This window comes from Plasmodium gonderi (assembly GCF_002157705.1).
Source record: "Plasmodium gonderi DNA, contig: Chr12, whole genome shotgun sequence".
Lineage (NCBI taxonomy): Eukaryota > Apicomplexa > Aconoidasida > Haemosporida > Plasmodiidae > Plasmodium > Plasmodium gonderi.
This window is the reverse complement of record NW_021628937.1, coordinates 209,670-229,329: the sequence shown is the minus strand read 5'-3', so window position 1 is coordinate 229,329 and position 19,660 is coordinate 209,670. Positions and strand designations below refer to the sequence as shown.

The following is a 19,660-nucleotide window of genomic DNA, read 5'->3' as shown; positions in this document are numbered from 1 at the left end:
ACCTGTGGAAATCACAATGGCATGTCCTATTAAATATGATAAATAGAAGTGTATACAAGGTGATATGAGCTTAATATTTCTTACACTGAGAATTTTCTTACAACATTATGTTCTATAATTTCTAAAACATTTTTAATTTAAATATATTTTTTTAAAATTATGTTTGTCTATATTTTTCCGTTATAGAATATCTAATAAGGTTCAATCCTAATAATATGGGAATATGCATTAATGTGTTAATTTTAACATGTGTTATGTATAGACATATGATTTATTTATTTTTTTAATATATAGGTAGATTAAAAGCATAATAATTAATATTGAATCTATTGAATATATTTTAAAATATAATGATATCTGGTAGCAGTGATGATTGGGTATCTTTAATTTTACATTTTAATAATATTTGTGACCACTTAAATAATTAATACAGATTTAATTATGTATAAAATAAATAATTTTAAATATTATCTGCTTAACTAATCATATTTTTATTTCCCCTATTATATATATAGAATGATCTATTAACTGATCTAAATTCACATGAAATATACAAAGAATTGAATAAAGAACTTAGTGATACTTATAAAAACATTAGTGGGCATTGCGATAATATAAAAATTGAAAAAGGCGATATTAAAACACTTTGTAAAAAAATTGAAAGAAATTTAGGTATATTGGATGAAATTGATAAAATTAAAACCGAAAGTTATAGAGATCGCTGCTTATATTTTAATTTCTGGGTATTCGATGAATTACACAAAGTATATAATGGAAGCGAGAAAAATGTTCTTAAAACAAGTGACATTGATGAGTTATTATTGAAATGGAATAAAATTAATTACACTTTAATAAATAAAGATTTCAATAAAAATTATAAGTCTATAGTACCGGAAGAGCCTAAAGGAGTTATTAGATTAAATGGCGATGAACAACCTCCAGAAACTACGAATGGTTGGAACGCTAGAAAAGTCACTAAACTTTTCGATAATTACGAATTTAGGAAATATAAACCATGTTTTTATTATTCTTTATGTACTTTAGATAACTGCAAAGATATAAAATATTTGTTCGATTATTTTAAAGAATTTGAAAATATTAAAAATAAAATTTCTTCGGGAAATGAAAAATGTGCAAGCTATTATAAATATCTTACTCACATTAAAAAGATATATGAAAAATACAAAAAGGAACATAATTGTTGCGATGTCTTTTGGGGAAATCTTTGTGAGGATTATTTTAAATGTGAAAAAAAGTATGATCCAAATAATCTTTTGGCTGATTTCAAAAGTTGTGATAGCCCATCCTCTACTAAGAAAGAGGAAGTCTCAGACGATAAAAGTACTAAAAATTTAGGGGATCAGCAAAGCTCAAGATCGCAGAGATCCACCGTTGATAATTTGGAAAATAAAACAGAATATAAATTTTTTAGATGCAAAGAAATGAAAAATGATATTCTACCAACATATGCTGCTTGTAGTGAAGTCTCAGCAGAAAATTATGAACGTTTTGATGAAGTGTTTAACCTTGAACCTTTGATTGATCCATTTAAATTTTATAAATCAAAAGGTGCTACTAGAATTGGGAAGGATCATACAAGAAATCTTTACATCCATTTAAATATACATAATATTACAAAAAATATAGATTATTTTAAAATTGGGGTGTCCTTCCTCCTTGTACTAGGAACTTTTTTCGTATCTTTCATTTATTACAAGGTTAATAGAAATGCTATTATGAATCGTGGATTCGTTGTGATACAATTTACAATTTAGTTTGGAATGATATATGTAAGCATAAGATAAATATGCATGCATATCTTATATTTTTTATGTTTCTTTTAGTTTACACCTTTTGGACCTTGGTTAAACAGTAAGTTTTTGAGGGGAAAAAGAAATAGACACTATATTTATCAAGATCAGAGAAAATTACAAAATCGTTCATCCAGTTCGGTTAATAATAGATCTAGGAATAATAGAGTACGTATTGCATATCAGTCTTCATGAAGAGTATTCATAAATGTTATATAAAATATAAAATGTTAAAGAACGATAATACCAAGATTAAAATTATAAGAATGTTAATATTCATTATATTTAACATATTTGGAATGAAGAAAAATAAATGTTATTAATAATAAATACAGAACACTTCTACATATCATGCAATTATTAATAGAATAACTATGAAAAATTATATTAGACTTAAATATGAAAATTTACAACATTTACAAAAATATGAAGAAAGTAAAACTAATTTTTATTAGATATATTATATGTAACAAACACCTACATTTCAAAGTTTACTACAAACACTTGAAATATAGTAATTTTTATGCATTTAAAATAAAAATAATCGAAAGTAATATATATAAAGAAATAAGTAATAGAAAATAAATGTATATATGACTTCTATAATAAATTTAGGGACATAAGGAATAAATATATTTGTTTACTCACAAGTGTCATAGAAATTAAAATTTTGAAGAAATAGGTATTTATTAAAAAAAAAAATAATAAGATTATGCGTAATAGTGAGGATATAATTCTAATGATGGAATTAGAAGATATAATATACGCAAAATACATATGAACTAGTAATTCTCAAAATAGAAAAAAATAATTAAGACTTTTTTTTTTTTAAAACGCATTCATTTTATGAGAAACCATATTATTTTTTACACATGTGTGTATAATATTTTTTAGTGTATTATAAATATATTACGTAATTTTACATTTATTTGTCTTTTTATTTTTATTTACTTTTTTTTTAATTTCGCTTTATTGGCTAATTTTCTTTTTATGAAATATGAACTTTATTTTTTTTTTAAAAAAAATGTAATATCTTAATAAGTATATTGCATTTCACCAATGCAAATAATTATTATTTGGCACAAAAAGCGTCGTATGTGCAATTAAAATACAAACTAAAAAGCATATTTGTCTGAATATTTCATTATAGCGTACGAATTAATTATTACATCTGCTCTAATTTTAATAGTATTTATTATATTTGCTATGAAAAAAGGAGAGAACTTTAATGAATAATAATTTGCTCTGGTAAAATAACTACTTATAAAAATACTAGTTTAGTATCACTTTATATAATATATATAGAAATAATTCATAATGCGAGACTTTGGATATTACCTTCAGGTATATATTTTTGTGAAGGTTCTCGTTTTAATTAGTGTATATATATTTTTTTATTTGTATTTTTTATTTAAGATCTGTGTTCTAAACATACGTAAATTTTTTTTCATAAAATACAATATAAATGAACGCAAACTGTTTTTATATGTATTTTGTTACAAATATTTTCACATAGAATCATATCCAATCAGATATTCATGCATAAGAAATCTTGTGTTCTCAGTTTTATGTTCCTCTTTCATTAATTTTAACTTTCTTGCTTTATTTTTAATAATTCGAATAAATTTTATTATTAGGGGACTATCGCGTAGCCAGGGTATATATGGACTAAACTATTAGGAAAAAGATATCATTATAACTTAATTATGTGAATATTATCTATGTAAAATTAAAATAAATTTGAGAAGAGATGCATAAAAATAAGTTTTTGTTATTCATATTTACTTTATAAATAAGAAAAAATATCATTGAAATTCCAACAAATACATAAACAGTTAACATAGCTTTCCACACCCTTGGGCCTTGTATTGTATCAGTTGTGGCAGCATCACCCATTGATTTATCTTCCCCTGGCATTGCTTGAGGTCTTAACTCTCTACCTTCTAAATTAGAATGCGTTTTAGGATTATCTAATTTAATTTCTTCTAATTGTTTTAACAAATCAAAGGAATATTTTTTTTCAATATTATTTAACATATTACAGTATTTTTGGTCTCTTGTTTCACATTCCGCTTTTACTTCATTATATAACTGAAGAATATCCTTTATGTATTTATCATCTTCTGGGGTATATTTCTCTATGTGCTTTTTAAGATAAAACTGAATCTGATTATGAATTAATGGATAGTCACATAACATTTTGGTTTTTTGAAATTGTATATTATTCATTGTATCAAAGTTAAATTCACATGTTTTAATAGTGGAATAATGTTTTATAAGTTCCTGTACTTTCTCTTTAATAAGTTGATATTCTGGTGAATCCTTTGAATACTTTATATCTCCATTGTTTAATCGATCATATATCCATAAATCTAAATACACACAACGACTGTTATCAAAAAGCATTAAGAATGTCATGTTGTTTAAATTTTTTAAATTTCCTATAAGACTCGCGCAAAATGAGAAAAAATATAAATCATCGTTTAATGTACTATTTTTAAAATTACATTTATTAGATTCCCCATCTCCCATAAATCTTTTATCCAAAATTTGATAATTAATATCTGATGTTAAATAACTATTTTTTTGACCCTTAGGAATAAGTATGAGTTAATGTATATTAATAGTATCTTTATTATTTAAGAAAATAATCATATCATATCAGTTATAACTAACATATTACTAGTTTATGAAAAATCACAAATGATGGTTTTAATATAAAAATATTTATACCTGTAATATCATATTTAGGTATCTTTAGGGCAAAAATGGGAAAAAATGCACTTTGAGATGAGTAAGCTTATATACACATAAGCTATTATGTAAATTTTCTGTATTTTTCAAGAGTTAAATATTATATATTAATATATATATATATTAATGATATGCATACCACGAGTTTATAAAAAGTATCAGAATGAATTTATTATGATATAATTCATTATTAATATACGAATAAGATCTATGTAGATTATATAATAAGCATTAAATCTAAAAGGAAAAAATGTTTTAAAAAGCTTATTAATACATATGTTTATTGTCAATAATGTTATATTCTATTTACACAAGCAAATTATTTTAATTGTCTCAATATATAAATTGTAGATAATATGTTGACAAATATATTTATATGTTTAATGCATGGATAAAAATTATATCCTAATAATATTCACTTTTATTTCTGATTGATAAATATGTTTCATATTTTGAGGAAATAATTTATTTTTATGTACAAAATATAGTTTTGTACAAACAGTTATTTAATATCCTTAATTGTATATAATAAAATATTAATATTTAAGCTTAAATCACTTTTCAATATAATATGGACTTCAATTTTACAACTACATATTTTTGTACAAGTATAAAAATTAATATAATATTTGTAAAGTTTATGATAAACATCACAATATGATAATTATTAGAATTAAAAAGTTTTTTTTCAATTATAATTTAATAGTGTATACATATGCTGTAAGAAATGTTATAACGAATATATACTTTTAAATTTTCCTATTATACTTATATTACTGTAGGCATTTTCTTAAATGTATAAATAATGCCTTACATTCTTATTATTTATCTAATTTTATACAAAAACATATTGTTAAACATATTCCCTTTTAATAATACATATTAAAAATTATACAGTATAATATTTGCTGATTAAATTATAATAACTTTTATTTTTTATAAATTTATTAGTTTTTTTAGTACTTTGAATTTATTTATAATAATTCTTTTATATAACATTTTTTGTTTTCATATATGCAATGAATGAAAAAGTCGTTAAACCTATAATAAGTTATAGTCACTTATTAGATATAATTCAGGTGGTTTGATACTAATATAACATCATTAAAAAAATCAAAATGTTGTAATTGTTAAAATATACTTTTTTATACATGTATGCATTATTATTTTCTTTTTCTATAATTACATGAAGACCTATAAGAACTTTTTGAATTTATAATAATATAAACATATATCTTAATTTTACATTGGTATCAGGGGATTAAGTTATATATGTCATTATTGAAGCATCCATTATTTATTTCTTTTAATGAATATTTCCTATTTATTATAAAAATAAAAGCATAACTTTTACTTTTTTATAAAATAATTTAAAATTCAATAAATATAATTATATTTGTTTGATTAATAATAGATAATTTGTTATAAAATATTTTGGATTATATGTTGTGTATAATACATATACTATACTTATATCTGGGTAATAAAGTTTATATTAAATTTATTATATATAATATATGTATTTATACTTATTATATAAAAAGTTTATTTGAATTTATTTTATAAGACACGTATTATTTAGTATCTATTTATACATTCTTTTAAAGTAAATATTGCCGTTGTTTTTGCAATTTTTATATTTAACATATTTGAGAAACTTTTTTTTTTAATACAAATGATGTTTTTCTATTTTGCTACATAAAATATTTTTTTCAAAGGCATTAATTACATTACATGCAATTTTAATGTACGTTTGGATATATGGACATATATAACATTATTCTGATAATTAAACAATATGAACATATTCACTTTATTCTACATAATAATTTTAGAAAATACTATGTAAATTTACTAAAATCCTTACATATATTTAATATGTTTATAAACTAATATGAAGGCTTATAATTACAAGTGCAATGTTGTCGCTGTGTTATTAAAGTATGTAATGAAAAAATATTTCGTAGGATAAACACATAGAGTATATTATTAAAAATTTCTAATTTATTCAAAGATAAGTATTACCAATAAAATAATATTTTTGAATTTTTCTTTTTTAATGATATTATAAAATAGTATATACATATTTACATGAAAACAATGAATAATTGAATGTGCTATAATATACTTATATTAATACATCTTTCGTTTAAGTTGAAAAAGTATTTTAAAGTAAAACAATATGTGTGGAATTCTATTGGTCTTTTTAAACATTGCATATTTTAGAATTACATGATATTTTTCATAGTTTAAAAAATTATTATATTAAGCGTATTTGATCATGTATTTTGGGAACGCAGCATTGATGATTCCAATAAACGGGGAATAAATAGTAATATATTGTTAGATTGTAGAATAATAATTTATAATTATTTTAATAATTGTCCATATATTAAGATTAATAGTTGTTATTTATTAGAAAATATATATTTTATTATAACTACATAAAATATTCTGAAGGTTATAAGAGCATTTATATTATTAAAGATCTTGATTAAATAGGATAATTTTTGGAAAAATAACACTATTTTTACTTTCCATAATGGTGACAGATTATTTGTTATATAGATAAAGCTTGATGGATTTATTTATGACATATCGTCTGATGTCTCTTGAATAATAATGCTTTCTTGGGAGTAGAAAACTTAAGGAGAGATATTATAAAAAGAGAACACAAAAGGAAGAGAAATTTGAAGTTATTTATGTGACATGACCTCATTACAAGAATAATAATATTCATGGATTTTAATTATGAACAAAACCAACAAAAGTTTAATTTTGGTAATACCTACCCACATTATTAGAATGTGGATTTTCCTTTATCTATGAACTCTTATATAAATTACAATATAATTAAAAAAAAATAAAATTCACGCATCGTGGATAAATTTAATAATTTATATTTATATTATATTAATAAAAGTGTTTCTGTGTACTCTCCATGAAAATGGACGAATATATAGATATAGAATACATCTAATGGATCTTGATAAAGTATATGAAAGATAAAAAAAAATAGAAGAAATATATTTCTCTTAAATAATAACGAAATTCAAGGATTATTAATTAAAAAATCTTAATTTATAATAAAAGAAATCTTGGAACATTAATAAAATATGGATTCAAAAATTTAGGAGACTCCTAAATTATATATAAAGGAAAAAGGAACATATTTTACATTGCTCATATACTGAGGTAAGTGAAGAACGTCCGTGTAGTGCCAATAAAATATTAATAATAATTGTTATTAAAAGAGTAATTTATTTCTAACATTTTACAAATATATATATAAGAAGACTTGATAGGAAATATCTATAAATAGAGTGATTTCGAAATAACTTAAAGAACTATAAAATTAAAATATATTAATAAATATTATTAAAATAAAAAATATAAAAATTACCGATTAATATATAATTGTACAATACAGACAATATTTGCTTAAGTTTATTTTCATATTTTCATCTATTATTTCATACTCAACACTTTCCTTTTATATATGGAATACCTTTAATGATTTTACATTTATACAGGGTTTAGGTTTTAACTATAATATTTTAATCTTATGGTTCTATGATTATTTATTATAGTTTATGAATTCGTTTTTATTTATTAGGTTTAGTATTAATGTATCATGCTACTGAATTCAGTTTATAATAATTTATTACTAGGATTACTTTATATAGATTCATTCTTATTAGAATTTATAATATTAATACTTTAATGACTAGAATATGTATTATGGATTGATTGATCATAGTAATTTACATGACTAACATATGTATCATTAAGTGACATAGATCATGTATATATTTCATATGATTTTTATTTATAATTATATACAAGAATAACTAGTATATTATATGTACCAATTAAAGTGATCTTCTATTTAGGTGTTCGTTTATGCAATTATATTTAATTATTGAATTATGTATATTCATGATTATTTTAACTTTTTGCTATTTTGAGTGCTACGCATTAATATTTTGATGGTCATGATAAAGGAAATTAAAATTTTATATATTATTCTTAATATAAACCAGGGCATTATTAATATATGAATAATAGTATAAATAGGATATATGTTATTTATGCGGTGGATTATATTACTGTATAATGTATTGGTTGAATGTAGAGACTTTTTTCTGTTATTTGTTTTAATTTTGGATTTATGACAAGAGTCAGATAAGAGTTCTTTTGAAATCAATACTTGTACAGGTATATTATTCCGATAGTCAGCAATTGCTTTAGAGGTTTTATCTTTTTTTAAAAAAGAATTATTAATAATATATAAGCTATATGGATTCCTTGAATTCTTTTCTTTTTAGCCTAATATTTTTCCTTCAGGAGAATTTTGAATTACATACATTCAGAACCTTCAAATTTATATAGTTCTGAACTTAATACTAAACATGTTTTAAGTTACTCTATCGCTTCGAATTATTTTTCACATATATTATATTTTTAATCGAATTCATTTGTTTCAAATGTTATTTAAGCAATATTTTTATTATGAGATATGTTATTGCTACGGCATATAGATGTCTTATTTTTTAGAAAATTTCTTTATTATTCCCTCTTCATATAAAGCATATAGTATATATGATTTTTCAAAATGTTTTGCAAAGTAGTCCTTTATATTTACTATATATTTACATATTTTAAAATATCTTCGTGAATTTCACTATATATGTTTCCATGAATTTTGTCAACATTATGTTCAAATTCGTCTGAATAATTTAAAAAATTTATTATTTTACTTTTGAAGTTGGTAATATTTTTTACCATCGAGCATATAAACCGTTATAATAGCCATATTAAATCCTTTAAATTTTATTATGAATGTATTTCCCCATTATTTGATTAAATAAATTATGTGGAAAATAAATTTTGTATATTAGTATAGACATTTGCACACTGAAATTTTACATTTTAGTATAATGAGACTATATTATTAAATTTAGTATGGTATAAATAATTATACTCACAAAAGATATAAATTGATGTACTTTAATATTTAAATGGAGTGTTTTTGAAATTCATTATTTATATCATTAGAACGAATACTATTTTGTACGTGCAGTTGTTTTTATAGGTATCTGTAATATAGTTATATATTCCAAGATTCATTCAGGGTATTTGCAACATTTCTATGCATTAAATTAATCTAAGTGGCGATATGTCCAAATATAACTTTTAGGAATTAAATGATGGCAATATATGCATAAGTATATCTGGTTCGCACATAATGCATACAAAAAAATTAAATAATGAATACAGAAGTGTTTCATTTAAGTAACAGTAACGAATGAAAGAAGATTTGGTCTGGAAATTTTTATGTATAAATATGTCTCTATAATCTTTTTATTTTGATATTGACACAGCGTACGTATTTTATATAATGTATATTTTCCCTTAAAAGGTTGTATTTCTCTGATGTTGTATAACAGATTTCTATAATGAATGCTATTAGTGAAAGGAAGTGCAGCTACCTCTTGGCTTCAAATAAATGTTTGAGGGTATATAAATCTGGTTTAATAGTATATTAATAACATCTTATGAATTTTATAATGTTGCATAAAATGATGAAAAATAAATAATATATAAATTATATGTTATTTTATTATTGTAAAAGAAATTTAAAATGTCTATATAATATTTAAAACTAATTGTAGTCTGTATGTCTTAAAAATTAACTATTTATGCTTTTGCTGAGTTTATAAATTTTTATTATGTAAATAATATAAGATATATTTAGCATACATACAAAGCATGTAAACACAATATACCTACAGATATACACATAAGTTCGTTATTTATAAAAAGAATATATGATTTTTTCTTTTTGCATTGGTAAGCCACTCTATTTAACCGCCTTAATTTTTGTGCTCTTTTATTGTCTTTTTATTAATTTGAAGTAGATAATATTTCAGTATGATTATAAAAATTTGAAATTCTTATATAAAATAATTCATTTGATATCTATTAAATACTCTAAAAGGTGTAATTAAATATTTATATTTCTAATATTAGAGGTCACAACAATCTATACATTTTAGTACTTCTTTAATCGTTATGTTGTTAATAACATAATTACTTTTCTTCTTTGTGTCTATATGATATATAATAAAACTCTATGTATAACTCTCTGAATTGGAAGTTATTATTTTACTTTTAATAGGTTAACTGGATAGAGGAGCGATAACAATTTTTTAAATAATTAGTTTTAATTTTTCTTTATTTGAATAGAGAATGTTATTAATAATTCACTATTTTAGTTTTTTTTTATGTTCATTACACATTTATTGATTTATATATACATTCTTTTTATATTTGTTATTTGCATGTGTTTCATTTAAGCTATTATTTTTGTTCTCCTAATACAAAAGTAAATTTCTAAATTTTACAGAAGCTTAATAAGCATTTTACATGGCATATTTGTTACATGCATATATCCATTAGTTTTATGATATTATGTTAATTTTAGATATTACATAAGAATATTTAATGTTTTCGCATTACCTTTAATTTTAAAGGGACAAAATTGATGTTTTCCTGTGTTATACATACTTTTTTTAAATACAGAGTTTTAGTCATACACACGTTCGTTTTTTTACCCAAAAGTTGGGACATAGAAGATTTTTCATACTCGTTGTAATGCAATTAAATCTTTAATAAAATTATTTGAAATTTTTTTCATATAAGACACACTGTCAAAAAAGTATTTAAGAATTGCATATTGTTTTACAGAAAAATACTAATATAATTTTCCGTGACAATTTGGAATAAATATTCTTTTCCTTATAAAATTTGATCTCTAAAATGTAACTAATGTGTTAAGTGCTCGTTATATTGTGGAAACTTCTCTTATACTGTAATATGTAAATTAAGAATCTTTTTATACATAGATGTAAAACATAGATAAGTTTCATTTTATATATATAAGGCCAACATCCGAAAAGTAATATCGGTTGAAATTATTAATTAAAACTTTTTTAATGCAAACTACATTCCATTTCACCTATGTATTATTCATTATGATCATAAATCATTTTAAAAACATATTTGAACTGTGTGATAAGCCAATAAATTTACAGAGGTACCATATTTAAAACGTTATAAAACATGTCGTGTTTCATTGTCTTAATAAACAAAATAATTATGCATGTTTAACTCCACAGAATATTAATAGAGGAAGAGTTGAAATTTATTAATCTTTTAACTAAAAAGTAATTCATGCCCTCAATATTTATTTTAATAAAAGAATATAAATGAATCATTTGGAAAAAGTAAATTTTTAGATGTGATGGTATAAATCCAGCAAAATACAAGTGTCTTTTTTTTATTGAATGCATTCGAGATATTATATCACTCTGGATTCCCACTTTAGGTACTTTTAGTAGTGTATGTATCATTTAAAATAATCTTTTTATTTATGTGATACTAATTAAATTCTGTTTTTTTTCTCAAATGTTTAGTCGCAAAAATTTATTACATATCCATATGGAAAAATATTAATATTTAAGCGTTCAATTATTACATGTAAAAAAAATGAATATAGGAAAATAGGACTATTTTTTTGTGCATCAGATTCTAAGAACAGAGAGATTACTTGTTTTATTGTGAAATGTCTCCGTATTGAATAATGCGCAAGTAGGATTTATAACATTTTGTAGCATACATTATGTTTTTTATACAATAAATAAAATTTATTTACGGCACATTATTGTACTTGTTAGTTTATCCTCATAATGTTTGTTCCATTTATTTTATAAATCCCGTATGCGTATATTTTTAAAAATGTATATATGAATTTATAACGTTGAAAATTCCTGAAATAGGGTAATATATTTTTAAAAAAAAACTGCCAGGGTTTTTTAAGACACAACAATGGTAATATTTCTTTATCGAAACTATACATGTTATTCTTACATTTGGGATGTCAAATTGTCTATATCTAAAAAGACATATATAATCATTAATTGTACGAACACATAAAAGCATCTACTATGATAAAATTGGAATGGTTTGTTCCATTACATACTATTCATAGTGTCATATAGCTCTATAGTATTTTCATATTTTACATAACAATACTTTCTTTTGTACATTTATCAATAATAAAATCTTTTAATCTTTTACGATAGTAATAGTATCATTGAAATACTTATTGTTAATTTAAAAAATGTTAATGTATAAAAAATAAATTACCTGTTTTTAATAATTAATTTATACTTGTGAATAATATATAAAGAGGTCATCCGTTATTACATTACACTTGTAAATGAGGAATTACAAATATCATTATTTGATTTAGTAAACATATAATACGATGGTACTTTTAGAAAAAAACAATTGGGTATATTTATAATTTTATTGTATAAATATTACTATATTTTAACTATGTATATATTTTTACGAAAAATAAAATAGGCATATTGCAAAGGATGAATATACCCATATATTCCCATTAAACGATTCTATGTAAATGGCAGGAAATTGAATTACCAGATTTACCTTCATAAAAAAGATACAATGAAATGTTTAAGGAAGAAAATTTAAATGATGGAAAAGGGTACTGTAATAAATTCGAAAGTTATTGTACTAATGTTAAAACTTTTTAACAGAGGTGTCTAGTATAGAACTAAATATACGTAAAAACAATTGTTATTACTTTCAATATTGGTTTTTTGATGACTTAAGGGAAAATTACAGTTCTGGGGATAAATTAAATAATCTAGATCTTGTTAATAAATTTTTTGATTTAGTTCCGACTATTATTGAAGAACATACCATTGATTTATCTTGTAATTGCTATTATTCAGGCAATGTGGTTGGGAGGAAAGAAGAAAAAGATTTGCACGATTATTTTGAAAATTATAGTTACATTACATGCAAAAATAAAAATAAAGACAAGTGCGAAAAATATATGGAATATGTCACATACATTATGCATATATACCTAAAGTATAAAAATGTCTGATGCTATGAAGGAGAATTAGAAGAATATTGTGAACCATACGTTAAATAAGAAAAGGAATACAATCCGAGTATATTATTAAATAAATTAAAAGAACAGATGGAACATATAAAAGAACATAATGATAAAGTACAAGCACAAAGATGCATGTGCCAGAAGTAAGTTCGTTCTCAAAAAAGAGTAAGAAAGAAGCTATAGAAATCACATCAGACACACATATATCCCCATCGATTACATCAAGTGAACCTGTTACTGATAATATTATTGAAACGCCAAATAAATTGTTAAATTTAGATAATTTTCAAAATATTATTGTAGCTTCTTCAATAGTAGGAACATTTCTTTTTTTTTTTATCATATTTTAGGGTAAATAAAAATTGAACGTTAGCGTGTAAATATATTATAATGGTATTTATAGTTTATTTATTTTAATATTTATAGTGTATAAATGCATATATCATACACTCTTTATCCTTTTATACTTGTGTATTAGTAAACTCGGAATAGACCAAACATGGATAAATGGGAATAAAAAAAAAAAAAAGAAGAACAAATAATCATGTTAATCCTGCATACGATTTACCAGAGGATGATATAGAATCATTATATGTAAGTAGCAAAAGGGGATTACATCTATATCGTTAATATAAATGACAACATTTTTATAATTATTCATTTATGAAAAAATCCTTTGAATGAAAATATAGAGTATAAGTAACTGTACATACATATGAATAATTATTTTTATTGAGTTACGGAAAAGAGGACATTTATGGACTGCAGTTGCAAAAAATAAAATTAATATGAAATGAACATGTGAACTATTTATAGGGATAAAGACAATATTTTCTCATTAAACTCTTAAAAATCTTGAAAATAGAAAAAAAAAAAAAAAAAAAGTGTCCTAATTGTTATGTACTTGTAATTTTAATTATAATAAATGACTCATCAATAAACAATTATAATGAAAATGAAGAAAAGTATCTATATATATAGAAAAAATTACGTATCTATCATTTGCTAATACATATCTATAGAATTATATTAGGTAAATATTACTGTTAAAAATGCTTAATATTATACATAGAATATATAAAATCTTTAATTAATAAATATCAAATATAATGCTTAATGGAATATCTCCTAAAGCGTGTAAAAACAACTACACAAATACATAGTAATCATGCTTATGCACTATAAAAAGTGTGTCTTAATAGGATATGTTATATTGCCATAAGTGACTATATACATATTGTTATCATAGTAATGCGAGATGCCCTTTTATTTATAATTTTATTTTGTATTAAATTTCATAAACATTTTTAATCATTATTAAAATTATTTTTGTTATCTTTTATTTTACGCTTCTTTATTTTTTTATTAATTTAATATGTAACATAAAAATATATTTATATGTTTCACACATTTTAGAAGATTATACCAGAAATGAGAAATAGTTTGTTTTTATTAGCACTAATTAAATGTGTTTTGCATGTAGCTTCATTCAATATCATTACCCTATATGAAAATACATTTATAAACACTTATTTGTAATGATTATTATTATCATGGATTTATGTTTTTTTTTGTCAGTATATATTAAAAGGAAACTGATTGTGATAATCGAAGAGATGACTATTCATATTTCCTATAACACTAAATGAAAATTAGGATGTTTTCTCTACCAATAAAAAATATTATCATTGAATAAGATATATATGAATAAAAGACACAAATATGAAATCAGATATGATGTTGTATGTACTATCCATACGCTAACATATTTTTATATTTAATCATACATATTTAATTTTTAAAATATACAGTATAATATAATACAATTGGTTATTTTGAAAAAATTGATCCTTATTTATTAAACGGATTAGTTTATCTATTGTTTAATGCTATTTTTTTAAATTATTTAAGCTAAAAAATGACTGCTATATCATTTTCGACATGATTTATCCGTGAAAATATGTACCTGAGCCAATTATATTTTTATTTTTTAACATAATATAACTATGACTTTTAGAGTACAGTAATTTTGTGCACATGATTTTAAGCTACATAATTAATTTAAACTAGTTATAAATAAGTTTTTATTTATGATAGATATATTTTTTATATATTTCATAATTTATATAACATTGTATAATATACAAATTTAATAATTATATATATTATAATAACTTATAAAGAATCAAATAAACAGCAATTTCAATTGTGTAGAATATATTAAATAAAAAAACGTGGTATATATGAATGCAGAAAAAGACTAAAAGGAGGGTTAAATTTTTGCTTTTTGAGGGTTGAGATAATCCAGGGGAATATATTGGGTAACAATATATGTATTTGTAAGGGTTTTATACATACATGAGGAAAATATTTCATCAGATAAGCAACGATCGTTATAAATTATGGATTTAAAATTTTTTGATAAGAAAATACAGTCATCAATTTAAAATAGGGATTTCTCAGAGCTAGATGCTTTAAATTTTTGTGGAAATAAAAAACATGTAGATTAAACCATTGAATATGACATTCAGTAACCGAAATATAATTATTCACTTATTTTATCAATAGAATTATTCCAAAATTTTATATTTTTTCTCAAAAAATTAAGATTATTTTTTTTAATTTTAAAATGTATTCCATGGTTTACATATGCCAATAAACCTGTTTCGTTTTTCAAATATTTTTAAAATCATAAATAATTTTTCATTCGATATAATAAAGTTTTTAAGATAAATTATTAAATAAATTAGTGAATTCTATATAAAGGTAGAAATGTATATAAGCGTGATTATATTAATTATAACTATGACATGTGTAGTCATTATTATTACTGAATTTTACAATTAAAAAAAAAAGATAAAAAAATATTATAACAAAATATAAATATATGAACAATGTTGATATTCACATAGAATTAGAATAAAATTATAATTTTCATATAAACAGGTTGTATATAAAGTTATTTCTAAAAGTAATAGTGTAGACAATAAGTATATTTGGAAAATTTTTTGCTACCATTTTTAAATAATTAATAAATTGTATTAAAATATACAAAAATATTTCAGATTATTTAAGGTATTAAGGGATAAATAAATGTTATTCATAAATAGCTCTATTTATGTAGTGTATTAGAATGATTAAATATTCTTATTGAAAATAAATATATTTATAAAATTCTGCAAAATTCTATAATTTTATTTTTAAAATATATTATATATAATAAATATAATTACATAAAATAATCTACATTTCTCAGATTAGAAAATTTAAAAAAATATATTTTTTTAATAAATTAATTATTAATGCTGTAAAAATTATTTTAAATTATATTAATATGTGCACAATATCTAAAATGTAACATTCATTATGATAATAATAAAATTGAATGAACCTTTCAATTTTCCGCATAATATGTAGAATTATAACTTTATGAAATTTCCATTTCTGAATATATTTAATTTTCTCAATTCAGAAAGAACAAATATATTCTTTTCTTTTTTATATATTAATAAGAATATACTTTTATATAATATGATGTAATTTTCGTGTTATATACACAAATATATTAATTATTTAAAAATTATTTTAATTAATATTTTTTATAAGAACTCATCTTTGAATATTATTAAAAATAACTTTGGTAAATATGATTTATATCTGTTATAGAACACCATGTTGTTCTTTGAATAAATATTAATGTTGAAGTAAAAATATTTTAATTAACACTGTAAGAAATATCATGTTCTCACCATTTTATTATTTTGTAATTTAAGTTTTTATTTCATTTATTTTTATGGTAATATCAATTATTCACAAAATGAATGTGAGAAATAATGCAATTTACATTAGAATATTTACCATTATCCTCATAACATGGATATCTGAGTATCTCAATGAGGTATTATCATAAGAATTGTCAATACTTGTATTTTCTTATAATATTATTTAAATGTAAATGAATCTATCATTAGTAAGAATTTATATTATAACATAATAATAATAACTTCACATTATTTAGCCAATACGTGGAAAATATTTGTGTAACAGATACTATGATGATAATGCATTAGTCTTAAGAAATCATCGGATATTGGCATATAATCAGGGAAAAAAGTTTAAACAGGAAAAATTAAAAAATGGTTTAAAACATAATCAAACCTATGAATGGATGACAAAAGAAGAAATAATAGACTTAATGCGTACAAAATTAAATAAATATAATTGTATTATCAAAGGATTAGTGTTAAAATCTCCAATATACAAATCTATAAAAAGAAATGATGATCTCTTTGAACAAAAAGTATTCAATTATCTAGAAAAATTTTATAAATACAAAGAAAATGCCAATGCGTCTAGTAATACATTTAAAAGGAGCCTATATACAATGTATGATTTATATTTTGTTTTTGGTCTAGTTATTCTGACCATTGCATTATCCATTCCCATAATATCTATACCTGTGTTAATCATTACTAATAAGGATTATAATATGGATTTTCTTACATTTGGAATAGTATCTGCTGCATCATTTTTTACACTCATTATAATATATATATTATTACTTATTCCTATATGCGTAAAAGTCTCAAAGTATTACAGATTAAATAAAGGAAAGTAAGATGTAAGTGACAGTAATGTTATCGTTTTGGAAAAACGAATATTCAAATAAATTTATTTTATTATTATATATATAGTTGCATTTTTTTTTTTTAGTATTCTTAAACTTCTTTGAATTTTATGTCATTTTTGTTTGGTTAAGCATACATGCTTATGCTAATATTATAATAATTTCAATGGATATTTGCTCTATATTTATCTTATATCTATTCCGTTTGTATATTTTATACTCTATAAATTTATATAAATGATTATTGCTATTTTAATTCTATATATAATTAGAAAGTAAACTAAAGTTTTAGATTTTCATTATTAATAATTGTTAATATATTATTATGTGCTTAAATTTTTTTTAATATATTATTTCCTTATGCAGATAATAATTCTATGTATAACATATAATGTGAACTGTAGATTATAGTATAAAGATTTTTCATAATTATATAAAATAATTATTTGAACCATTTTTATACAATATATATTAATTGTTATATTTTGATATGCTTTATCAAAGAATATGTTTCTAATTTGTTTATATTATTTATGTCCTACACACTCTGTTCGTATTTTAACATTTTTTTTTATTAGTGTGATTTTTCCAAGTTGTTTTCTTTATGTTGTCTTTCCATATGTACTAATTATACCTTAAGAATTTTATTTGTTTAATAATTAGGTAAAATAATCTACTTATTGGTGTTTATAATTTTTTTTCACCAGCACATTTTTATCATTACCAAATATTTAACAAATTTGTTCTTTTAGTTTAAAATTTGAATATTTTTCTATCCACATTATTAATATATATGCAGACATGTGCTGTGTTTTAAAAATATTATTATATAATTTGTTAACTATACAGCAAGAGCTAAATATTGTATTATTTAGTTTTGCATTTAAATATTACTGCATATAAAAAACGTTTGTAAAATATTTTATTGAACTTCTGATTTACTTTATAATATTAAAATTTCATGAAATTTTATCTCACTGTTTTATAGCCATTTTATAATTAAAAGCATAAATATGTTATTGGATAACAAACAATAAATTAATGTGAGATTATATAAATGCTCTGATTTAATTTTTGACTTAAATTAACAGATATTAAATATAACAAAATATATTCAAATAATACATCATAGAAATATAAATTACACGATAGTATTGCATTTGAAAGATGTAGTAAGTTAAGCAAAGCTTTCCATATATTTTGTGGGATAAAACAATGAGTAATTTAGGATGAGGTGCATACATATAACGCCTTGTTATATTGTACAAGAAGCCTTTATAATTACGACAATTAATAAATATGTATAAATTGTGAAAATGCTGAATACTTTTTTTATTTTACTATTTCTATACAGTACATTCTAAGTGATTATACTTATTCTATAAATGTATGCTTTTTTAAATATATAAGAGAATTGATTCATAAACAAGAAACACAATTATATATACACATATACCCTTGGATACACAATTA

At 21.5% G+C, this 19,660-nt stretch overlaps 3 protein-coding genes across 3 annotated transcripts; 2 read left to right on the top strand and 1 right to left on the bottom strand.

The window, feature by feature from the left end:
• Positions 1 to 350: 350 nt before the first annotated feature.
• Positions 351 to 2,006, top strand: PGO_120290 (variable surface protein; the record flags this gene model as incomplete). The annotated part of the gene is made up of 3 exons (XM_028688825.1): positions 351 to 377; positions 516 to 1,718; positions 1,845 to 2,006. 3 exons carry the CDS (start codon positions 351 to 353, stop codon positions 2,004 to 2,006), a joined length of 1,392 nt encoding a protein of 463 aa, XP_028544626.1.
• Positions 2,007 to 3,319: 1,313 nt separating this feature from the next.
• PGO_120280 (variable surface protein) lies at positions 3,320 to 5,014 on the bottom strand (the record flags this gene model as incomplete). The annotated part of the gene is made up of 3 exons (XM_028688824.1): positions 3,320 to 3,484; positions 3,597 to 4,403; positions 4,985 to 5,014. 3 exons carry the CDS (start codon positions 5,012 to 5,014, stop codon positions 3,320 to 3,322), a joined length of 1,002 nt encoding a protein of 333 aa, XP_028544625.1.
• A 12,339-nt stretch (positions 5,015 to 17,353) lies between these two features.
• PGO_120270 (variable surface protein) lies at positions 17,354 to 18,428 on the top strand (the record flags this gene model as incomplete). The annotated part of the gene is made up of 3 exons (XM_028688823.1): positions 17,354 to 17,458; positions 17,579 to 18,142; positions 18,255 to 18,428. The coding sequence occupies 3 exons, from the start codon at positions 17,354 to 17,356 to the stop codon at positions 18,426 to 18,428; spliced, it is 843 nt and encodes a 280-aa protein (XP_028544624.1).
• Positions 18,429 to 19,660: the final 1,232 nt, after the last annotated feature.